The sequence below is a fragment of the Tympanuchus pallidicinctus genome, unplaced genomic scaffold (assembly GCF_026119805.1).
Source record: "Tympanuchus pallidicinctus isolate F22 unplaced genomic scaffold, pur_lepc_1.0 scaffold21, whole genome shotgun sequence".
NCBI lineage: Eukaryota > Metazoa > Chordata > Aves > Galliformes > Phasianidae > Tympanuchus > Tympanuchus pallidicinctus.
In genome coordinates this window covers 8,799,596-8,823,172 of record NW_026294733.1, presented here as the reverse complement: position 1 = coordinate 8,823,172, position 23,577 = coordinate 8,799,596, and the positions used below count along the sequence as shown (strand labels likewise).

Genomic DNA, 23,577 nt, shown 5'->3' with positions numbered 1-23,577 from the left:
TAACATTCTGCCAGCAGCACTGAGCCACTCAGCTGCACCTCAGCCTCCTGCTGTGCTTCTCCTGCAGGGGACAGGAGGTGAAGACCCTGCATGCGGCTCCAGGTTGCTGGGAGCCCATCCCTGCTCCTCCACCCAGTGCCTTCAGCCCTCAGCACTGCCTTGTCTCCAGCACTGAGACCCACAGCCTGCCAATCCTAGCACAGCTCAGTGCAGGAATCTCTACAGAGGCAGAAAAAGACAGAATTAAGATACATATTTCATCACACTGGCAAAATATCAGTAGGTGCTAGACGAGGGCAGGGCTCTTTTTCCTTAGCATCACTGTTGGAAACTGTTAGATCTGAAACATGAAAATAAGAAAGAAATACCACAAGGCAGATACATGAAATCTGCACTTGGCAAAGCTGAAACCTTGTGGAGTGACAAGTGATTGAACCCATGATCTGCTGCTGGGAAGGACTGTTAATGACAGGCAAACAACTTAGCCCTGCCTCAGCCACCGCATGCAGAACCAGCTTACAGGAACCAAATACCACACAGTAATTTACGCGGGGACTCCAAAGCATTCTGGATAGCATCATGCTTTCACTTCCTGTGTGATAACAGCATGCACAACTGCCAGTAACTACAAACGAGTTTGAGCTTTCTTAATTACACCCTAGTATACTTCTCCTCTCTTAAACCACCATGGTTTCTGCTGGGAAAAGCACTCCTTGAATTGCTGGGGAGGTGGAATTCTCCTCTCCTCTTCCTCTTCTTTTCTCTTCTTTTAATACATGTATTTCACTGTGCTGAGGTAAATGCCAAAATACAATTTAAGGTGCAAAGACCTACATTACAGCGCTTGTCCAGTCCTAAAACACGACATGAGTAACTCGTGTTTAAAGCTTCAGTTGCACGTACTATCAGAACAGAAAACCACACCAGAATTCCCCTTCTGCACAAACAGCAGAGCGGAGTTTCCAGAGTTATGCAGGAGTCGGAGGAAGGCCGAGCACAGCTGCGTCAATGCACTGCGCTCCCCCTTGGGAATTAGAGCTCAGCACCGAGCAGCCTTCGCAGCAAGCTCTCCAGACTCAGACGCGATATCGACAGAAGAAATTTACTTTATTTACGAGAAAGACAAAAAAAAAAAAAAAAAAGAACGCTTTCACGACGTTTTTCGGCACGAGACCCAACGGAACACCGGGGCTCCCGCAGCGCGCAGCCCCGCGACCCACAGCCGACCGGCCCCCAAGGCCGCCATCCCGGGACCGCAGCGTTCGAAGCCCCGTCCCGCAGCAGGCGCCGGCGGCGCTCTCCCATTGGCTGCACGGCCGTGGGGTGACGGCGACTGAGGGCGGGCCGCGGCTCCCGGCGTGCGTGGCGCGGCGTGGCGTGGCGCGTGGCGTGGCGCGGCGCGGGGGCGGGGCGGGCCGAGCGCTGCGGCAGCGCGGGGCGGGAGGCGCGGCGCCGCTCGGCCCCATTGTGTGGCGCGGCGGCGGCTGCCCGGGCCCGGCCGCCATCTTGTGCCGGAGGGCTCCGCGCCGCGCCGCCGGGCCGCCGCCGACGCGGCCTCCTCGTGGGGCCGGCCCCGCCGCCCGGAAGCCGATGCCGGCTCGGGGCGAGGCGCCGCGCGGGGCCCGGCTCGGCCGCCGCCGCCGCTCCTGAGTCCGCATCGGAAGAGCGAGGCCCGGCCCCGCCGCGCCGCTTTGCCGCCTCCGCCCTATCGGCAGAGGGGCAGGGCAGCCCGCGCCGCACCGCCCGCAGCCGCGCCATGAAGATCAAGGATGCCAAGAAGCCGTGTAAGGGCTGCGATCCGCGGGGACCGGGCGGTGGTTCGTTTTTCCCTAAGAGCGGCTTTAAAGCTCGCCTTTAAACAGCACCGTCACGCGTTAGGGAGAAACGTCGACTGCTGCGGGCTGGGTGCTGAGGAGGAGCTTCGGAGCCGGTCGGGGCTGCGGGAGCAGCGCGGAGGTCGCGGGGCGAGGATGGGCCGTTCGGTCCGTCGTGTCGTTGTAACGTGTCTGGAGCCCGGGGGCTTTGACTGCAGTCGGTTCGTTAGGCAGTGAACTTCAGAGTCATTGCGCAGATCTCTGCTCTCCTTGGTCGCGGTGCCTGAGGTGCAGCAGGCCTGCAGATGGAGCTTGGGCTCTGTGCTCAAGTGAGCCTGAAAACTGAGTTGGGCTCTTAACAGCCTTTTCGCCAAGTGATCTCTCATCACACGCTGTGCGGCAGCTAGAGGCTCTAATCAACTGGACTGTTGTTGAGTCGGTATTTTCCTTTTAGAGGAAGCCATCGGAGCCAAATCTGATGCGGGGCAGAGTGGCTAACCATTGCTGAGCAGGAGGCCGTGGGCATGTTGATAGGAGCCTGATAGGAGCAGAGCTGAGCAGATTGACTGCCTATCTCTGCTTTCCCCTGCACTGATCAGTGCTGGAACCAGAGTGACTCAGTGCTGGATTTGTCCTATCATAGAGGTGGGCAGGTTGGAGGCATCTGCTGTATTTCCGTTCCTGATGTCGATTCAGTGCCCAGGCACCTTGTTGTCCTCCCTTAGAAGTCTTCATCTAGCTAATGCTGGTGCTGCTATGTTGTTGTGCCGAGTTTGTGGAATTTGGCTTCTGAGGTGGGCTCTCTTGAAAGAGGATGGCCAAGGGCCATTTAAGTTTCCTTTGAAGGTGATGGGAAGTGATAGGCATATTAAAGGAGGGCAGCAGAAGTTCAAATGGGGAAGAACTTCTACTGAGTAGTTGATGTAACGTTAGGAGGAGGTTACAAACTCTCCATCGCTAGAGTGTTCTTGAAGAAAGAGGTTTTAAAGTGTTGGCTAGACAAAGCTGTAGTTAAGGTTTCAGTTAACATTGCCCAGGCAGAGTTCCTGCTAGCATGAATGAGGCTGGTCGAGGTGACCTCAAAGGTCCTTTTCAACAAGCACTTTCACGATCGCTCTTCCAGGGAAGTCCGTATGAGGAAGAATGGCTGGCTCTTGTAAGAGGAACTTCCAAAGGTTACTTGAGGTGCAGGTGATAAATACGAGAGCAAAGCATCCTGCTGAACTGCCTTTGCTTGAGATCTGTCTAGAGAGATAATGTCCCACAGAAGTGGCCCAAGCATTGTCCTGTTGCGGAAGTTCTCCCTTCCTACCTGATACAGAAGAGGGAATGGAATCTAGATATCTTGCTTGTAATTCATAATTAAACCTTTTTCTGTCATTTATATAATACAAAGCAAAGTTTCTACACTTACAATTGTAACTAGCTGTTTGTAACTTCACTGGCATCTGTGAACAGCTCTCTTCATAAGTTGAGCATCTTAATTGTGCCAGTTTGTAAATTACCTGCCAATTAATGTTTTCCTATCAGCTAGAGGAACGTGTTGTGTGAGCAAGAGAAAATAACTTAGAGGATGACTGTGTTGTGCCGCTGCTGTCAGTTACAGTACGTAACCTGGTTTTCTCACAAGTGAGCACTGCAGTTTCTATGCCAAAATGTGCCATAATGACAACTTTAGGAACGAAGGTTACGTTGATCCTTCATTATCAGAAAAGAAGAATAGTTGAATCTTGTTTGAAGGAGCGTGGAGGGTATAGAGTGGTTTGGGGGAGTGTTTATTGAGCGTGTGGCAGCACTTGAATGTGTAAATAGAGTTCCTCGTTGTTCTGTTGTACCTTTGGTCAGAGAAGTACTGATTCTCCATTCCTGTAAGATTTTTTGTTCGTGTCTTCCCTGTTGAAAAGTACAGTGCTGGTTTATTCTTCCACTGTCTCACAAAGCTGATCTGTCCGTTATCTCCGCAGCGTTTCCATGGTTTGGTATGGACATTGGGGGAACCTTGGTGAAACTGGCCTATTTCGAACCTATCGATATCACTGCAGAGGAGGAGCAGGAGGAAGTTGAAAGCCTGAAGAGCATCCGCAAGTATCTGACTTCCAACGTAGCCTACGGATCCACTGGCATTCGGGATGTCCACCTGGAGCTGAAAGACTTAACGATTTTCGGTCGGAGAGGAAACTTGCACTTTATTCGATTTCCAACTCATGATCTGCCTACTTTTATCCAAATGGGAAGGGATAAAAACTTCTCAACGCTGCATACGGTGCTCTGTGCCACGGGAGGCGGCGCTTACAAGTTTGAGGAAGACTTTCGCACAGTAGGTAGCCTGCCTTCCCCTCGTGCTGCTGCGGGAGGCGCTGCTGGTGGCAGGTTGGAAAAGCAGGGTTTGGAAGGATGCAGGGAGTGCTTGGGGATTCTTAACTGTTAGTTTATTTTTCAGTCATTAGTGTGGTCATTTAGAAATATGCTGTCTGACATAAAGGTACAGGTGTTTTTTTGGAGATTGGCCTTTTTCTAATCTGTAGTGGGTTTTTTCTTCTGATGGAATAATGCTTAAACCACTGAGGTTTGGGTTTTCTTTCTTGTGATGATAGGAATTTGGTGTTTATGGGTGTGTTTTGATGAAGTTAGTCCAGTGTGCTTTATTATACATCTGTGACCAAGTGAATATCTCTAAGGCAATCTTTCTCAGCAGCAGAGGGGATGGGATTTTCTTGACGTGTTTTGGCTCTTCTTCCCTTGACAGTCAAAATGGGTTATTTGTTTAGATGCAGTTTCTGCCTGAAGGCATTTGTTCATAGCTGGGGGTCTCATCACTGTATCTGGTACAACACATCCTGATTTCAGAATAGCTGTAGATCTGTTGTAGTGGAGCAAAACTGCTTCATTATGTCAGACCCCACAAAAATATTTTGTTGGAGCAGTCCCTGGTCTGCTCAAGAGTGAAGCTTCACAAGCAGCCATGCTAGGGCAAGAAAAGCTGCATGGAGCTTTGGGAAGAGAGGGGGACTGGCAGTGTTGTCATCTGGTACTGGTGTTGGTCAATGGCATGCGACCCCGTTGGTTGGCAGCTCCATGATCTGCACCAGGCTGCTGTCTGAAAGTGAGCTCATGCGGTTTAGAGATACACCCTCATATCCTACAGAATTTCTCACCTGCATGGGTTTTTTTGTTTGTTTGTTTTAATAATCCTTGTTTTGCTAATAAAGATATGATGATGATAGGATGCTGTTTAGGTGTTTATCTTAGCCTTTGATCTGCTGATATTTTAGAATAACTCTTTTCCTTCTGAGGTGAGAGCGAGCCCACAAGCACTGGGGAGGTGTGCAGATGTGTGTGTTTCACAGATGACACTTAGTGAGGCCTACAGGATGTTTGCTGCCTGTGTGGGGTTTTTGTTGGTAGGTTGGTGAAAAATGCTATGATTTTCTCAGTGGATGAATATCTGAATATCTCAAAAATTAGCAATTCAAAAGTGTGACTAAAGCAGGTGTTCATACCACCTGTCTTTAATGTGATCCTGAGACCTACGTTTATAGACTAATTTGTTGGTGGAGCTACTCAGAGTTTTACCTTTAGTGTTCTTCATTGGCATTGTAGTGGACTGGAAGTTTCTGAATTAGCCATCTGAGACAGCTTCTTGAAGCTAGGCAGTCCGAAGATATTCATGAATTGTGGCATATTTGAGTAATGTTTGAACAGATTGACACTGTCTTTTTTTTTTTTTTTTTTTAAACAGATTGGAAACCTCCAGCTGCACAAACTGGATGAGCTTGACTGCCTTGTCAATGGCTTGCTGTACATAGACTCTGTCAGCTTCAATGGCCAGGCAGAGTGCTATTACTTTGAAAATGCCTCAGAACCCGAGCGATGCCAGAAGATGCCTTTTAACCTGCATGACCCGTATCCATTGCTGGTTGTTAACATTGGTTCAGGAGTCAGTATTTTATCAGTCCATTCCAAAGACAACTATAAGAGAGTAACTGGAACGAGGTAACTTGAATTCCCATGTTGGGGTGATTGCCCTATGGAACAGTGAGTCTTCTGCTTTCAGAGTTTTTCTTCTCTTCCTGGCTCTGTTCTTCCTCCCTGCAGTACTGAAAATGCGTACCTTCAATTTACAGCTGCATTCATTGCAGCCCTTACCTGTATTTCTGTTGTTGAGGAGATTGTAGCCCGTATCTTATCTATTGTTAGCCACTAGAACTGCACCATGAGTGAGTTTTATAGTTTGTCTTAAGTTTTGAATGCTGTTCTCTTGCTCCACAGAAGAATAAATATGTTCATGTGTATTTTACTGGAAACAGTCAAGGATCAGTCAGTGGCCTGGTGGCTTTTCAGGGTGTTTCCTTCTCTGATTTCATTTTCCAGCAGATGTTTTGATAGTTAATGCCTATTTCTTAGCTCTTCTTGTGCAGCTAGCTTCTTGTACATTTCTTAGGTAATTGCTGAGTAATAACTGTTAATATAATGGACCTTGAACAAAAAGGGAGGCAACTTGATGTCTTGCTTCAAGAGCTTTGTTTTGTTAATCAGACACAGTCTCTGATAAAATAGTATTTAAAAGCAGCTGTTTTTCTTTATTAGTCTAGGTGGAGGAACCTTTCTTGGTTTATGCAGTTTGTTGACAGGCTGTGAAAGTTTTGAAGAAGCTTTGGAAATGGCGTCCAAAGGAGACAGCACACATGCTGACAAGCTGGTTCGAGATATTTATGGGGGAGACTATGAAAGATTTGGCTTGCCAGGATGGGCTGTGGCATCCAGGTAAGCAATAGTTCCTTGATTGTTAGTTTTTGGGTCTTAATTTTTTCCCTCTCTTCTTGTAACACTGAAGTGATACAGTTTCAAATACAGGGCTTAAACTATTGATATTAAATAAAAGTTCTTTTTGCAAAACTTACTGCAATCAAGTTACATTTGCTCTAAATTGAGGAGAATAATCATAAAAACATTTCTGACTCCGACCTGTCTTAGATCTGGCACAGTAGTAAAACGTGTAGCTGTGGAGTCATCTTTTCCTTTTTTTTAATTAATGAGAAGTTATCTATTGCAGGTAGTAATGAGTATGTTCTTCTGATTTAGAACTCTGCATTTATACAACCTAAATATCATTCTGTCAGCTGTTTGGTTCCAGAGGATTCACAAAATAAGCTCATCTCTGCTTTCTGTCTACGTTTAGAAGAGAGGATTGGATAAATACTGTGAATGAGGAAGCAAGCGAGAGAAGTTAGACTATTCATCAGTCAGACTTAGGCATTGACTTCATTTACAGTGCCTAGGGGTGCAGAATAGTTTTGCAAAAGGATGTGACTACTTCTGGCTGTGTGTGCTTCTTTGTGAAAGTCAGCTGTATACTAGGATTTGGCTGGGAGTTGTTACTGTAACAGCCCTTTAGTGTGAAGGAGTAAATACACATGCAGTAGTGTCAGTTGCAGCGTTACAAATTACTGTATGTAACAGGGACTTGAAAGACAGCTTCTTGTAAGCAAACATTAAGTGTAAGTTCTGTTGCAGCATAAAAACTACGTTCTGTAATTGCTTCAAAAGGACACGGATCACTTTGTATTTACTGGGTTTTTTTCTTGTTCCAGTTTTGGGAACATGATCTACAAAGAGAAGAGAGAGACTGTTAGTAAAGAAGATCTTGCCAGAGCCATATTGGTCACCATCACCAATAACATTGGGTCCATTGCTCGGATGTGTGCAGTAAATGAGGTAAAACTTCCAATGAAGATTTTTTTTTAATTATAGTTCTATTATTTGCTTTCAGATTAAATGAGTGCCAAAGTGATGCATCTTTTCAAACCTTTACATATGTTCTCAAATGAAACAAAGAAATTTGTGTAGTAAAGAACTCAGAATTGGTTCATAATAGTTTGGCAGTCTCTGTAGAAGGCTTACATGAGTCTTCAAGCCCTGGAGCAGACGCTGAGGAGTCTGGAGCAAGCCTGAAAAGAGGCTATAGTGACCTTCACTAACCAGAGTGCAGGAAAGAGCAAATCACAGCCATGCACAGCAGGAGGATGGGAGGATGTGGCCACAGTTTGCAGCAAAAGGAAATCTGATTGGTATTAGCACTGAAATGTGGACTTGGAGACACTACCTTGAGCAACTTGCAGTTAGACCTGCTTTAAGTGGCGACGTAGCCGATGACTTCCAGCAGTTCCTTCCAGCTGAAATTATTCTCTGACAAAAGCTCACAGAACACCTTACTTTTTGTTAAACATTGTTATTAATTTTTACTAACGTGAGATTTGGAATTGTTTTGACACCTGCCTTCTTTGTGCTTGGTAGAGAGATGGTTTCTTGCCACCTTCAATTTCTCAAAGCTCAGTTTAATACACCTAGTGTAGACCTGTGAAAGAATACTGAATTTAAACATAGAATATATTTGGTGTGTCTAAACATCAGAGATTTCCTCTCTGATTATCAACAAACTTTAAATGAGGCAAGGTTTAGTAACAGCTTTCTTAGCTAAGTCTGAGAGCAATTGTATTTAGAGCTCTGCTTAGAATCTGTGGAGTGATAGTCTTAGAAATGTCAACAGCCTTCTTAGCTGCTCTGATCATTTTATGTAGATTTGGTTGATGTAGACCAACAAACTGGTATCATGAGCTGATAATACGAAAAGATGAAAATTTGATTCAATTCATATTTCAGCTATAAGCAGAATTATGTCTGATTAGTTTACCTTAACAGAATGTTCTTGTCTTCACTGTGAACTAATCAGGATAGCAAAAAAATAGTAGCATCTTAGTCTTCTGGCTGTATGTGGAATTGCCATACTGGTTTTTGTCACAGCCTGGATACGAGTGTTCATCTAACACCCTTAATGCAATTAAGTTTTCCTTGCTTCTCTTTCTCATATCGTTAAATCAGTGTTTAATGTTGCTTCCACTTTATGTCAGATGTATTTCAGTGAATGGGGAAAAGCACGTGTTTTTCACATCCTTACATTTAATTTGATTAAAATTCACAGCTCGTTTGCAGTATGTGTGTAAGTCTTAGCTTCATCTTACACTGACATATATTGTGGTCTGAGGATGAAAAGAACATCTGTCTTGCTGCCTTCGGCTTCTTTACAGTGCTGCCTTGTTGCATATGGATCAAGCAGCATTGTACAGGGCTATGAAGGCACTGAGTCTTCTCTTCCAAATCCAAGTATTTTTGTCATTAAATTTCACTTCTGGTCTGGCTGGTTCTCTGGCTTAGTTACAGAGAATGCTTGCATAATTTGGAACACAGGTGCTACTGTGTAGGTTTAAGAGCTTTAATTCCTCAATGTTCTTTCTCCACAGGTGTTTTAATTGTGGAACAGGTTTCTTACTTGAGATAGTGTTGTTTCATAGCTTCTGTGCTGAGCAGACTTAATCCTTTGCTGTTTTTCTGTTCTTTTTAGAAAATAAATAGAGTTGTGTTTGTTGGCAATTTTTTACGTGTGAATACTCTGTCAATGAAGCTTCTTGCGTATGCACTGGATTACTGGTCGAAAGGCCAGCTGAAGGCCTTGTTCCTAGAACATGAGGTATGCTGTAGTACATTGATTGTTTTTCCACTAATTAAAAGTGCATGTATTAAGCAGCTGCACACTTAGTGTGATATCCTGAGACACTTGAGTAAATGTTGAAAATCAGACAGGAGTTCTCAGACTGCATTGATTCTATGGGAACAGCTCTTTTAGCCAGGGAAGGAAGTGCTTCAGTCTGTGCAGGCCATTTTTGTTCATGCTACAGATTTCTCTGGGGAGGCACAAGAAATGTAAAGATTTGCACTACAGCCTTTAACTGTTTGTTTGGGTTTTTAGTAGTTTGTTCTCAATTAAACTTGAGCAGTCCTGAAAGTCCTCTTTGTTTTCTATCAAGATTGCTTTCATACCACCACAGATACTTGTTACGCTTTTTCTTCTAATGATTCTGCTCTCTGTGACTCATCTGCTTTGCAGCACCTTCTGCAGTTAGATCAGTATGTAATGCTGAAAGATCTGAACTGTGTTGGTTAACATACAGGCAGTTGGTGTCAGTCACAGGTCTGACAGCTGGGACATACAGCTTCTTGGCAAGGGGTGGCAATCTTTGTCCTCAGCTTGCTGATCTGCCACAATTAGATTTCTACCTCTTTGGTCAGTTCTCACAACATTTTTGTAGCTTATGGTGAGTCTGACAGTGCTCAGACTTCATGCCAGTATCTGCAATAATAGCTCAATAATAAAGGTAAAATATTTGTCTCATAAAGCTCTAATGAGAAATATGACGGATAATATACTAAGTAGATGTTGTTCTTTCTGTAGCATTGGCCCACCAGATGCTTTGTTGTTAATGAAATATATATGAATGAAAGAGGATAATGTCATGACTGACCCTGAAATTTGTGTTTGTTTTGAACAGGGCTACTTTGGAGCTGTTGGTGCTCTTCTTGGGCTGCCTAATTTCAGTTGAGATACAAGAGGTCACTACACTGAACTATTTTCCACCTGAATGACACTTATTTTTGGCAATGGGAACTAAATCTGGGGAGGGGAAAAGGAAATAACACATTTTCTGTAACTTTTTAAATTGAAAAAGTGATGAGCTACTGAATATTGCCATTATAAGGAAGCAGTTTTTTACTCTGTTGGGCATTCAAAAGTGAAATATTTGGGGATATCATTTGTGTTCATTAATTCATGTAGCCAATATTGAACTTTCAGTATGCAATACATCCTTGGAAAACAAGCTTCTGGAAGAAGGAATGACAACCTTCTAAGTGCTCTGTACTAAAATATTGCCAGTTTCCTTCTGAGGCTTTAAGCCTATTTGTTTTGTATATCATTGAACAAAAAATGATTTTTATTGGTTGTACTTCAGCATGAGCACAATTTCCCTTGAGTACACAACCTGAAAAACAGTATGATAGTATCAACAAAATGAGGAGTCCATAGGCAATTGTTTCCCACAGTGGCAATAGTAATTAGGCTGTTTTTATGTGCAATGGAAGCATTATTAATGCTCTGTTTTTCAGTGGGAAGAGTAAAAACAGAAAATCAGCCAAAGCAGCAGAGTAAGCAGTTGATGTTTTAAAGGTTTTGTGAATATACATACCTGCCCTCTTCGCTTATTTAAAGGTTTTCCTGATTTATTTTATTTTCCCTCTGGGATGTGACTTCAAAAATAATGCTATCTATTCTGGGGGGTTTTCTTGGTGCTTCATAAATTCTGATGCTGTACATCGTAACCTGTATAGGCACCACAGAGCCCGTGAGAGCTAAGTCCTCATAAAGTTGTCTGAGAATGGAACATTACGATTCTGATGCTTTGGCTCATCTATATGGAGATTTGGGAATTTTTCTCTGCCATCCTGCTGTACTGAAAATCTGATTCCTCTGTAATTTTGTGAGTTAATCAGCCTCTAATTAGACGTTCGATCTGGAAGATTCCTTGGTTGCTTTTGGATTTGAGAGTCTGTGCTCTGAAAGTTGCAGACAGCATCAGAGGTTGTATTGCAGTACTAGGAGTACAATATGTGGTGCACTCACAGCACGGAACCGTTCATCAAGCTGTGGCCTTGGGATAAACTCCATACTCTAGAACTGACGTTTCAATATTTTTCCTGTGTACTTTTCAAATTTTCAGTTGTTATTATTGCAATAAGCATAGTCCTGAAGCAGGCGTGAGATCTTGGACTTGAAAGGAGATTATTGTGGACTAAAAAATACTCAAATTTATTGTATGATTTTATAAGTGCCCGAGGAGCAACCGAAGTAGAACACATTTGTGTTGGGTTTCAGTGTGTTTTTAAAACTGATGATTGCTCAAGTATTCCACAGCATGGCTGCATTGTATTCACAGGCACACCCACCCAGTAGGTTTGACAGCTCAGTGTGCAGTTTTCAGTTGTCCTTCATTTAATTTCAGAGCCCCGTCATAACACTGCAAGGGGTTTTGTTGTTCTTTCTGTGTTGCTTTTAAAAAGGAAACAAACTGTCTTGCTTTAAGAGTGCAGTAATTTAGAGTGGTTGCTTTGTTAAGCCCAATGCCGGGCTCATTGCTTTTCCTACTGCTCATCTCACGTTTCCATTGTGCTTGTTGTGATATTTCAAACTAGATGTTGAAAAATATATATACTCACAGTTCAACAAATCTAATGCTCTCCAAGCACTTCAGCAAATGGGTGAATATGGCTTTTGTAGTGTCCTGTAAATACTATGCACCATTACTTTTAAGTTCTGATTGAGTATAGAAAGTGACCTCAATTTGGCTGCAGAACTTTAAAAAAAAAAAAAAGAAAAAATGAATTTTGTGATGTTTTGACAGCCTTCTGAAAATTTATTTTCCTTGCAAAGCAAAGTATTTTAAGGCACGCTGCAGATTGATTAAAAACAGTCCTTTTAAACTATTTGATGCTGCTTCACTTCTCATGCTGCTACTGAAGCAGTAATTGGAAGTATCTATTATGTTTAACAAGAAGCACATGTAGGAAGGAGGTGGTTACTTAATGACCATGGTTAATTTAAACCGTTTGAAACTGCTATGACCTAAAATACATTTTTAAGGTTAATTGGGCAATTACAGAATAAATTAATGGAGTAATTATTGAATAGCAGTACTCTATAGAAACGACTGTGAGAATGAAGAGGCATGCTCTACCTCTGCTTTCCTTTTCTTTAGCTTGCAAAGAAACAACTGCTTCCTTTTGCTTGTTTTATCAGCACAGTTGTTATTTCATTCCTTCAGGTTTTCAAGCCTGGCTGTGAAGCCCAGAGGTGCAGTATTTAAGCCCCATCTTTTGACGTGTCTCATTTTATCTCAACTTAGAGCTTGTTACTGGAGTCTCAAAGGTTGACTCTACCACCACCAGTATTGCTGGGCTTCGTAAGTAGTTACAAGATAAGCCTTAAAGTCGTCTTACCTAAATTCTCCTCTGCATTAGCTGAAAAGGCTTGTGTCTTTTATACAAATAACTCACGTAACTTGCTTTTCACCAGTCTTTGCTGTTTACTTTCATGCTTGCTGTTTCTCTTCCACAAAGCTAACGGGTTCAAGCTGCTTTAGAGCGAATTGATTTAATGTACAGCAGTGGAGAATGTCTGGGGTTTTCTCAGGGCTACTTTTCTCAAGTAGAACTGCTTTAAAGGAAGGCTGTCTGATACTTCTAAAGCAAAACATCAAATCATTTTGAATGTGTAATTGCTTTCAACTCAATCAGCCATGCAAGTGCCTTTTAAGTTGTTTGTATAATGCCAATTTTGATGGTACTACTTAATCCATGTGATTTCTTGACCAGTGTTGCTTATCAGATAATTTTATCAGCCATGGAGATGATTCCTTCAATCCAGTGTGGCTAGAGATGCCAGGAAAACTGTGTCAGCTTTTGGGCTGCCCACCTCCATAGCCCTTACCTTGGGGTGGTGCCTTTGCACTTCTGACTCTCTCTAGCTTGACCTTTTTAACCATTCAACGCACAGTTTTATTCTATCTGTATCTCCCTAAAAATGTACTGGTTTTTATCCAGATGAGAAAATATATTAGATTTTTTTTTTTCTGGCCAAAGAAATTTTTGATACAAGTCTATCCCAAGTTGATACGGCTGTTAACCTTCTTCACCATTCCAGTTCTACAAAGGGTAACAGCAGTTTGAACAAAAAGAGAACTTTTTCTACAATCCACTTTGAATATTTAATAAAGGTGAGTGAACGTATCTTAGCAGAGGTTTAAGTGCAAGTACTATTTAAATTTTATTTTTTTTTAATAAAGACTGAAAGTTGACAGCTCAGAGAGAAGCAACATTGGTATAGGTAGTCTGGTTTGGTCCAGATTTTAAAGGATATTTGGGTGTCTGCTGTACCTTCTGCAGATCTTTGCCTGTCTTTCCCTAGGTGAGCAAGCACCTGTGTGACTATCCTGACACATCATAGCATACTTCTGTATTTCAGAGTTGAGACAGCAGGATCTCACTCCTTCAATGCCACACTTGCTCCCAGCCTCCATATTAAGAACAACAGTTCAGTTCTGGCTTCTCATAGTGGAATAAATGTTCCTTCAGTAGTACTGTGACACGTCTGCTTGCATTTGAGTGTATTTGCAAGGTGATTATATTGCCTTTAAAGATTAATTACTAACGCTTTGTCTCTATCCAGTATAGGTCTTCAGGAAATTTCTACTTTCAAGTAAGTTGCAGTAGCTTCTCATTCTTAAATGTTTCAGAATAACAGTGAGGTTTTAACATCTGAAACTAACCAGTATCTTTACTTTCTGGAATAAATCCCTGCTTATTAAAGGTATCTAGATGGTATCTTACACGTTCAGTCTGTAACTTACACTAATGCCTGCATTCATTCAGACCACATTTTAAACATTGCTTTCACGATTCACAATCTGGAAACAGGTTGGCTGTAATTCTGAGGCAACAGTTTGCTTGAGTTCAGAACAGAGCTCAGGATCAGCGTAGTTCTATTTAGCTGGTCAGCTTTTTATCCCAAGTCCATTTGCACATATCCCGAGGTTAGTTCTTTCCCTTGTCAGTGTCTTCCTAGTGCCAGGGATTTCTATATCCTTTTTCTAATTATTATTATATAGGCTTAAAAGACACTGAGTGTGTAATAGAGCTGTTCTTAGGTTAAAAACTTACCAGAAATACTGTGGGTCAGACTGGAAGTGTTTGACCAAGACCTATTGATTACAGTGCAGAGCTAGGAAGACACTTGACACATCTAGTTACTGTTTGATTTTAGTATTTAACACTTAACACAGTGAGAGGGAGAATAGTTCAGATCACTGTAAATAAAATGGACAAATTATTATTTTAAGTCCTCAGATGTGACCAAGGGAGACAAAAAAAACCCCACCACACTATTGCCCAGCATGGAGGGATAATTGTCCACTTGCATTCTTTGACTTCTGTTAATATATTCCAAAGTACATTGCCAGTATTCTGCCATTTGAGGTAGACTATTATTAATTCCTTGTATTAAAGCCTGCAAAAGAAGCCTGTTTAGTTACTTCTGTTTACTTCACACGTACAAAATATATTAAACCTTTGTAAAAATTTCACACTTTGTGAAAACATCTCAAAAGATGCTGTAATATAATTGTAATTATTTGTGTGCTAATGCAATTTGTTGGAGCAGTCTAAGCATAACTGAGTGCCAAGTCCTGCTCTCTTCAGTTACTGAAATAGATAATTCTCTGAAGTTGGGGCTGTTTGAAGTAAGTGAGCAGGGTTTGGCCTCGGCCTCCTGCCTGGGGAACACAATCATGCTACTTTGCATATTCCTGCTGGTGCTACATCACTTGTTGAAAGAGAAAAATTGTAACCAGAAATGGTCAGTAAAGTGTGTGTAGCCTGGTCCTTCTGAGAGACTTGAAACAGACAGGGTTTAGCTTCCCCTGCTGCTTTCTGTAAGGCTCCTGACATTCCGGTTGTGTTACGGTACGGATCATTTTCATTGCAGGATTTCAGTGTTACCTTCAGGCTTCTTTTGTCATTGTAACCTGTTATAAGCAGACAGCACCAACTAGAACAGGATCAGCATTTGTTTTCTGCTAAAACATCTAGAAAATCAGACATTCCTTTTAGCATGGGGGGAAGTTTTTGAAGAAATGCAGAAATACCATTTAAAATGGGATGCATTAATTAGTCTCGTCTGTAAAATAAACTGGAATCTGGTGTATCAATTGCTAATCCATGCTATAAAATACTAGTGTTTCACCATTCCTCTAGCATCAGTTTGAGAGCATTGTAAATACAGACCTTGGAGGAGGTGTGTTAGTTCCAGGCTGTGCAGTACAAACAGTAATTATAAAAGTAGGGAACTAGTATTTTGAGAAATAATAAATCAGCAGCATCTAGAACATGGAAATTAGTGTTTTGATGTTATAGGATATAGAGGGCTTTTGATAATCTGCGCTTTTTTACATTTCTGATGAGTTTTGGCATTTTAACACTTGAGTATTTGATTTTTCCATTGACTTTCCTGTCATACACAGGCCTGCTAATGACCAATTGCTGTCTCCAGGTGTTTGTTTTAGATGCTTAGCAAAATGAGCAGGCAGATTTGTAAAATGCAAACCCCTTGTAGGATGGAAGTTCTCTCAAGAGCCATTTCGTTCAGTTGCCTTATTCTATGACATGCACTCATGTTATGTCTCCACTTTCTTTCTTGTTTACTGTTCTGACACTGAAGATGTGATAGAGAAATGTGCTACAAATTTTTATTCATAAATTACTGATTAATACCTTTGTGTCACCTGTTAATATAGCTTTGTAAATGATACCTTTATGCCATCTGTAATGCAGCTCTTGTAAATTGTTTAAATTATTTCTTTTTATAGATTCTCATTATTGAATGTACAGATTAGACCCTTTATTATGTCACTGAATAATTTCATTGGGCCCTAAATGTGGCCAAGGCTGTAAACCATCCCATCAAAACTGTAAATAACTCCTTACTGCTTGTTTGCATGAATGAAGTTTGCATTTCATTTACTTTGTCATCAGCCACCTCCTCTGTGATGGGCCTACTTTTTACAGTTCATTTTCCTGGTTTTATTAGCAGTCATTCTGTATGAATGTTGAAACAGTACTTTGTCTTTTCCTAATAAATAACTTGAAATTGTTTGTTGTTTGTTGGTCTTTGTGGGGTTTCTGGGTGGGCTTTTTCTTCCCTTAGCTCCTGGACTTGCTAAGATGGTTGATACCGAGGTCATTACATAACATTTCGTGTCGAGGAAAGGGACTGGCATGGTTTTCGTTGCTTCCTCTCCTTTAATAAAAGCATTCACTTTATATTACTTAAATTCAGTTTGTTTTTAAAAACATTTCATGCCATAAATAATTTTAGGCTTGCCTTCCAAATGAGCTTGGGAGCACATACTATTACATGTACTCAAATCACTGAGAATTATATTTTCCTGTTGAATGAAATACACCGTGTCTTTATAAGCTGTCATTTAGTCTCTCTTGAAGTTTTCCTTTGTTTATGTTTTAATAAAGCCAAATTACACTGTCTTGAACAGGCAAGAAGTTTTCAGGACTGATGTTTGTGCCATGAAGCACTTCAGTAATTCATGTGATGGTCCTGGTGGGTCAGGGATTGTGCTTCAGGGTTCATTTTACAAAGCTTTCAGCTCTCCCGTCTCCAAGTCCTGGTTTTAAATTGCCAAAGATGAAACTGGAAATGCCACGTTGTATCATATCTCCGTGGACTGAAGAACTCAGCACCAAAGCCATGCAGAGAGAAGCTTGTAAGAAATACAGGTTATTCCACAAATTCGTGGTGTGTTGCTTAACCTGGAGTGCATTGTTTTTAATGCAGAAATGCGATGTGCTTCTTTGAGTGTAGCACCCTAGGATTTTGTAGAAGCCAGTTGCATTTAGCTGGGATCCTGAACCACGTCCTGGTGCCGCCTGTTCTGAGCTCAGGCCAGGCCTCCAGGTCAGCTCTGTCAGCTGCATTATTTCCATCTTATCTACTGGTGAGATGAATAATCTGTTTCTGTGGGAAAAGTGACTTCCTCTTATTCAGCCAGCTGTACGGGATTTTTTTTCTTGGACACAGAAACATCTTATTTAAGAATCCTTTCAATGTTTTTGTCTTTTTAGAAGCATAGATTAAAAATGAAGTTCATCTTGGTGTTGGAGTGAAAGTCCTTTGTTCTAAAGGTGTTTCTATCCGTCAACAGGTCTTTGTCAAGTATTCCATGCTACAGTATGAAGCGTCTGGTAGCAGTTGCCTTGTGCACAGCAGTGGGGGGCATCCCCAGCTCGCAGCCAGGATCCAGCAGAGGGAGCAGGCAGCGTGCAGCCAGCAGGGCTGCTCAGGCAGGTACGGCTGCAGGGCTGCTGCACCACCACTGCTGCACTGTGTCTGCAGGCACAGCTGGGGGACAGCATTTACGCAGCTCTGGAGCGTGTGGCTGAGAGTTCACGTGGCAGCGGTGGCTCTGTTTTAACCTTACAGAGTCTTGAGGGCGATTGCTTTCAGGAAGCTGCAGTGAGTGGCTGGTGGGCCCCAGAAGCTGGCCAGCGAGTGACTGGTGAGAGTGTCTGTTACAGCAAAATCACGAGCTGTTGCAGAAGAAATAGTACGAACTTTCTGTAGGTAAAAATCCCTCTTTCAACTAGTTTGAGTTGATAAGCAGCTCAGTGAAGTGTGGGGCAGATGCCTCTGTGTGCCATGTGCCACACTTCACATTCTGTACCCTTTAGGTTCTGACTTGAGCAGTGGTGACTGAGAGAAACTTTTAGCTGTAGTTTACTGCAGCAATCTTCATTGTTTATGTAATTCCAAAGGACATGTATCGCTTTTCTGCCCTAATATAGCTTATGCAATGAGCACTGCCTAAAGGAAGAGTTGCAGCCAATTTTTGCATGAACAAACTCAAACGAAAAAGGATCAAAATGACAAACTGCGTATTTCAAGCAGATGATGAAATAAACTCCATCAACTGTCAGGGAAAAAACACCAAGTCAGAGCAAATATTGGTCAGCAGCCTTGAGACTCTGCAAGACCTGTAAGGTAAACAGCCTATGATTAATGCGACATTACGGCTGAGAAAACACTTAAGGGTCACATTTGCAAATTAAATTTTGAGTGTTTTCTATACTGCTAATCATGTCTGGTCTGTCTGGTCAGTCTGTAAATCTTCCTTCCATATTTCACCAGTTTACCCATAAGTAGACTGTGAGAGATGATGTAAAAGGCCTTTCTAAAGTCAAGTGAGAACCTAAGGCAGAGAAGTACTGAGCACTTTGTCTTCCCTGTGATTTTTGTTACTAGGGATCGCAGCTCAACAGAACCCACCCTACTTTGTTTATGAGAGCAGTACATTGAGGTGGGTGTTGTCAGGGTGAATGGATGGCCCTGAGCTTTGGCCAGAGAGCAGTTACCAGAAATTGGCAACAGCAGAGGAATACAAGAGTGGAGGCAGCAGGGGAACAGGCGTTGCTGGCAAGGGAATGGGAGGAGAGGAGCTGTGCGATGTGAGCTCCTTATGCTAAACTCAGTGGCATTAAACATATGAGAGAGAGGAGTTATCTGGGAATCTGATTGTAACAAACCTAGTTGCTGTTTGAAAAAAAAATGTTTGTGTTACTGACCTGGAACCAGTGCTGGCTGCTAACAGTAGAATTGATGTTACATGTAGCATTTGGCTTTGTTTTGAGTTTATTGCCTGTTATCAGCATTCCATTACAATCTATTAATTACAGCCTAGCATTTCACATGGATTTCCAGCAAGGCTCTGCCTTAGGACGTGCTTCCCTTCCAGTTCACCTAGCTTGTGAAAGCAGGAAGTGTGGTGCCCAGCAGTTTCTGATTTGGGTAAGTGGATCCTTCTGGGACAACCAATAATAGTCCACTCACGTGCATGTCTGCAGCTTTGCAGGCATTACAAGTAATAGGGTGTCACTTCGGGGTGAGCTGCTGAAGTCAGTCAGACCCGAAGGTGTCGGTGCAGCCAAAGAGTGACAGTGCAGCCCAGTTCTCCACTCCTCGTTAGTATAGTGGTGAGTATCCCCGCCTGTCACGCGGGAGACCGGGGTTCGATTCCCCGACGGGGAGAAAGTAGCGTTTTGTTGGTAGCAGTTGTTGCTGTTCTCCAGTAAGTTGAGTTACGGACTGGGGTTGGAGCAGCCTTTTCTGGGTCAGAGCATAAAGCGATTCACCGAAATGGAGCTGGGGTGTAGAAATGCGCTGCCATTGCTGCTCTGAGGGGAAGTGCTGGAGAAAAAAAGACACCGGGCGCTTCTAGTGAGGGTTCTGAAGAGGTCTGAAACGAGGCTTGTTGGAATAATGCTGGCTGCTGAAACTAGAGTTGTATTTTGAGTCTATTTTTATAGTATCACTCATGATTTCCTTCAAATATCTCTCTTGGCTGAAGGAATCCCAGACCGCAGCTCTGCCTGCTCTGTGTGTGTGCGCCCCATGGACGCAGCAAAGCTCAGCAGAGCTGTGTGCATGCTGGGTGCTTGTGGCAGCATGGAGCTTCCAGCCCTGCTGCAGTGCTCTGGTACAGCCGCAGCCCTGCTCCAGGTGACACTGGAAATCCCCCTCCCACCTGCAGGCCCCTGCAGCAGAGCAGTGCCAGGCGCAGTGCTGCCTTTAGCCGTCCAGCTCACACCCTGTGTTGCAACCCTGTGGCTCTGGGCACTGGGAATGCTGCCAGCTGGTGCTTGAAGGCAAATATTTGCCCTGTCACGTTTCCATCAGGCTGACTGCACAGCCAAATACTGAGTTCAGTACACTCTCACTACTCCATGTTTATTATCATCTAAAGCTTAAGACAACTTGTAAATGCTTAAAATAGTGTGAAGATCCCTGTGCTGGCACAGGTACCACCTTGCTGAGTGGCTTCTGCTCCTCTCCTTATGTGAGGGTTTTATATGTTCTGCAGAGCAAGTATGGCAAAGTAAAATTTCAGATAACTACCCCATATGGCAATTATCCTGTAAAAAGAAATCCTTATCAAAATCACAAGTCAACAAAAAATTGGTTGCTGAGTAATCTGCAGTCCAGCAGGTGAGGCTTCACCAAACTATTCTAATTCCACTGATAACAAGAATTTTTTCACAAACATCGTCCAGTGAAGCTTTGTGTGCATAATCAACAAACTGCTTGGGTCTGTGAATTTGGCTGGTGCTGGTCAGTCCTTTTTCAGCTGTGCAGCATCAGAAACAAAACCAAATGGGTTTGACTGCTATGTCGGTGGCTTGGTCCTCATGTGTTGCTCCTGAAGCTCTCAGCCCAAGCACATGTAGCACTTTGCCCGTTCCTGCCCCATTCCTGTCCTTTCTGTGACTGCAACATGGGAGCTTGCAGCTCTCCACAGCTTTCTGCTGCTGTCTGCTATCCTCCTGGGCTGGTGGCAGCAGGCAGCGTGCATTCTCCTGATGGTTTTGGGAACAAGGAATCTGAAACAGGAGATGCAGCACAGCCAGCAGCACAGGGACCTGCATGGGTGCACATCCCTCAGTGCTGTGTATGCAGCTAAGAGATTTCTACCTCATACTAATCCCATGATGAATTAATCAATTTAAATGTGCCAGATGCTTGCTTCCTTGCTCTCCTGCTTCATCTGCCAGAGAGGGAGAAACACATCTTGTTTGGATGTGATATCTGGGTTAGTGTTTCCCGCAGGAACCGGATTCAGTTTGTCTTTTAGTGAGAGCTGCAAAATGTGGTTGTCACCGCTCTCACGTACTCTGGTAACATCTTATCTCTCTGTCCATCCCTACCAGCAGACACCCTGACACTGCATCCTCTGCAGGCCATGTGTGGCAAAGACTTCAGCAGGCTCATATCTGAGTGGGAGACATGCTCCAGGTCCTGCAGTATTTGGAAACCCCTGCTTGATTTTGCTTGAGCTCTTTTTGCTTCCAGGCTGGCTGCCTGGAGACTTTCATCCCTGAGAGAACTGTGTTTTTTCTCTCACGCTAATAAGTACTGTAATGTTAGAAACTCTTTAAGTTACAAGATCAGCAGCACCACGTGAATCCTAATTTCTCACTGTGCCATGCTGTGGGCATATCCTTGTACAGTTCTAAACATTGGTGCTGTATGGAAGCACTTGTAGCTTCATGGTTGGAAGAACAGTTTGAAAATGTGGAGTGTGTTCCTGAAGGATATCCAGGTGTGTGAAAGTATTCTGCAAATACCTCAGCCTTGTTTTGAAGTGAATATCTGAAGCCCCTCTGTAGCCCATAAAGCCCCGGAGTTTCGGGGTGGGTGCTGCAAGGTATCCAACAGCCCTGCTTTAGCTGCAGGAGACAAAGGATCCCAGCCCCTTTCTGCCTTTGTGTTTCTGTCTTTCAGCACTCTGAGCACAAACAGACAGGTGCTTAACTAAGGCTAAATTGGGAGTAACGTGGATATGGAGACAAATTAATGACTGCTAATTAGAAAGCACTACTCTGATATCTTTTTTATTTTTAATCTGCAATTACAGATGTAGCAAAACTCCCAAGACTTTGTCTCAATGCATATGTCCCAACAGAGGGACAGCCACTTCTGCTATGCCATATGGCATATATTGACAGATAAGCTGCTGCCTTTCACAATGCACTGTTTGCTGAAGATAATTTATAGCGTGCTTCACTTAAAACTGACAGCCTAGTTCCAATGAGCATAGAGAACAATCAGATGTTGTAAAAATCTGTGATTCTTTCTCTCAGGTAAAGTATTCAATCTTCAGTTGCTCATGGCTGAAAGCAGTGAAACAGAAACAGAGGTGAACAGCCTGTGCCTTTTGGCAAGTCTTCAGAAGGAACAGTGCCCTGTCCCTTCCCTTCCCTTCCCTTCCCTTCCCTTCCCTTCCCTTCCCTTCCCTTTTTTCTATTTCTAATAGAGCACATATGCTCACACACCCTTAAAACATTTCTGGGAGATAATGCAGAGCAGCAGTATCAAAATACACTGTAACTGAAGTACAGACTCACCCACCCACAGCTCACTTGGATGCAGATGAAATCCAGATGCGCAAACTCTCAAGTTCTCTGCAAGGGAAATGCTAAATGCTATGTGAGAATAGTTGTATCTTGACCTTTAATTCCATGGACACTGTCAGATTGCTTTTGCAGGGACTGCAGTAAGTAGTTGTTGGCTTTCGTTATTCAGATCTGATTCTTTCACATTCTGGAAAATTTAAGCAGGCCGAAGTTTCCTAAATGCATCTGCTGACAAAGGATGTTTGCTCTATCCCAGAATTGCCTTCTGCTGCTGGAAGCATTTCAGCCCTTGCAGCAGTCCCAGGACAGAGATGTGAATGTGACAAGCTCCTAAGAAAGTGGAGCAGCCCTGCTGCTTTTCTCTAGCTGTAGCTTTATTTTTAGCTTGTATCCTGTTTTAGTTTAGCTCATGTCAGAGAGATAGCAGGAAGAACTTCAGTTCCCTTTTGTGCACTGTCTCACTTTTCTTTCTTCCTTTAGTTTTTGTTGTAGTTGTTGTGGCCTTATTACACAGATTTTCTTTTTTACAGCTGTGACAACTTCATGAAATTGCAGTGAATGCTCCAGACTTCTACCCACAGCAACCATGTTTTTTTGTGGAGCTGCTTTCTGCAGGTGACCTCCATCTGTGTTTTCTCTCCCACTTTTCTCTGCCCATCCCCAGGCTTGGTCTCCCTCAGCCTCTGTGACTCCCCATTCTCTGAACCATATCCTAATTTTCTTTAGAGGAGAAATGTACAGCATCATCTCCAATGGGCCCGATGTAATTCCTGATGGGATACAGAACTGCTGGTTCAGCAGTTCCTAGTGCTGTACCTGGAACGTGCTGGCAAGGAATGCTTAGTTCTCATCACGTCATGTCTTTGAAATGAAGCATGTGCTTCATGCTTTCTGTTGATCATGATGCTGACTTTGAGTCTCTGATATTCCAAAAAACCATTGGTGTGTGTAGCTTTGTAATAGGCACATTGCTACACCTGGCTGAGAACTACTGCTCTCTGCAGGCCTGCGGCATGCGGCAGCCCTGAGGACAGGATGCGAAATGCTCCAGCTCACAGCTTCTGCATGACTGCCATCCCTGCCAGCCACCATGCTGCAGCCCTCCGGGTCCCATCTGCTGAGAGACACTAATGAAGTCATCTTAATCAGGATGCAGGTTTGCAGCACGCGGCTGCAGCATTGGAAACAGGCTTGGAGATCCCTGCCCTGCTCCCAGGCGGGCTTGGTGCTTTGTGCTGGAGGAACATGGAGTGTTGCTGTGCTGAGCATTCTCCACAAATACCACAACTTATTCTGTAAGGTAGCTGATGTGATAGAGGTTTCCCTCAGCAGTGCCAGCCATGGT

General features: G+C 43.3%; 1 protein-coding gene and 1 non-coding gene across 2 annotated transcripts; both read left to right on the top strand.

Moving 5' to 3' along the window:
* Positions 1-1,646: 1,646 nt before the first annotated feature.
* PANK3 (pantothenate kinase 3) lies at positions 1,647-16,406 on the top strand. Its single transcript, XM_052684929.1, has 7 exons — positions 1,647-1,784; positions 3,779-4,131; positions 5,554-5,807; positions 6,402-6,578; positions 7,406-7,529; positions 9,214-9,339; positions 10,199-16,406. Exons 1-7 carry the CDS (start codon positions 1,757-1,759, stop codon positions 10,247-10,249), a joined length of 1,113 nt encoding a protein of 370 aa, XP_052540889.1. The 5' UTR covers positions 1,647-1,756; the 3' UTR covers positions 10,250-16,406.
* Positions 16,407-19,278: 2,872 nt separating this feature from the next.
* Positions 19,279-19,350, top strand: TRNAD-GUC (transfer RNA aspartic acid (anticodon GUC)). Its single transcript has one exon. It is a non-coding gene; the product is annotated as a tRNA-Asp (tRNA).
* Positions 19,351-23,577: the final 4,227 nt, after the last annotated feature.

What these genes read in the sequence shown, in the direction of transcription:
- PANK3 (XM_052684929.1), top strand. Translation starts at nt 1,757, where the DNA reads ATGAAGATCAAGGATGCCAAGAAGCCGT. An exon ending in GGATGTGTGCAGTAAATGAG is followed by an intron (nt 7,530 to 9,213) that starts GTAAAACTTCCA and finishes TGTTCTTTTTAG; the next exon opens with AAAATAAATAGAGTTGTGTT. An exon ending in CCTTGTTCCTAGAACATGAG is followed by an intron (nt 9,340 to 10,198) that starts GTATGCTGTAGT and finishes TGTTTTGAACAG; the next exon opens with GGCTACTTTGGAGCTGTTGG.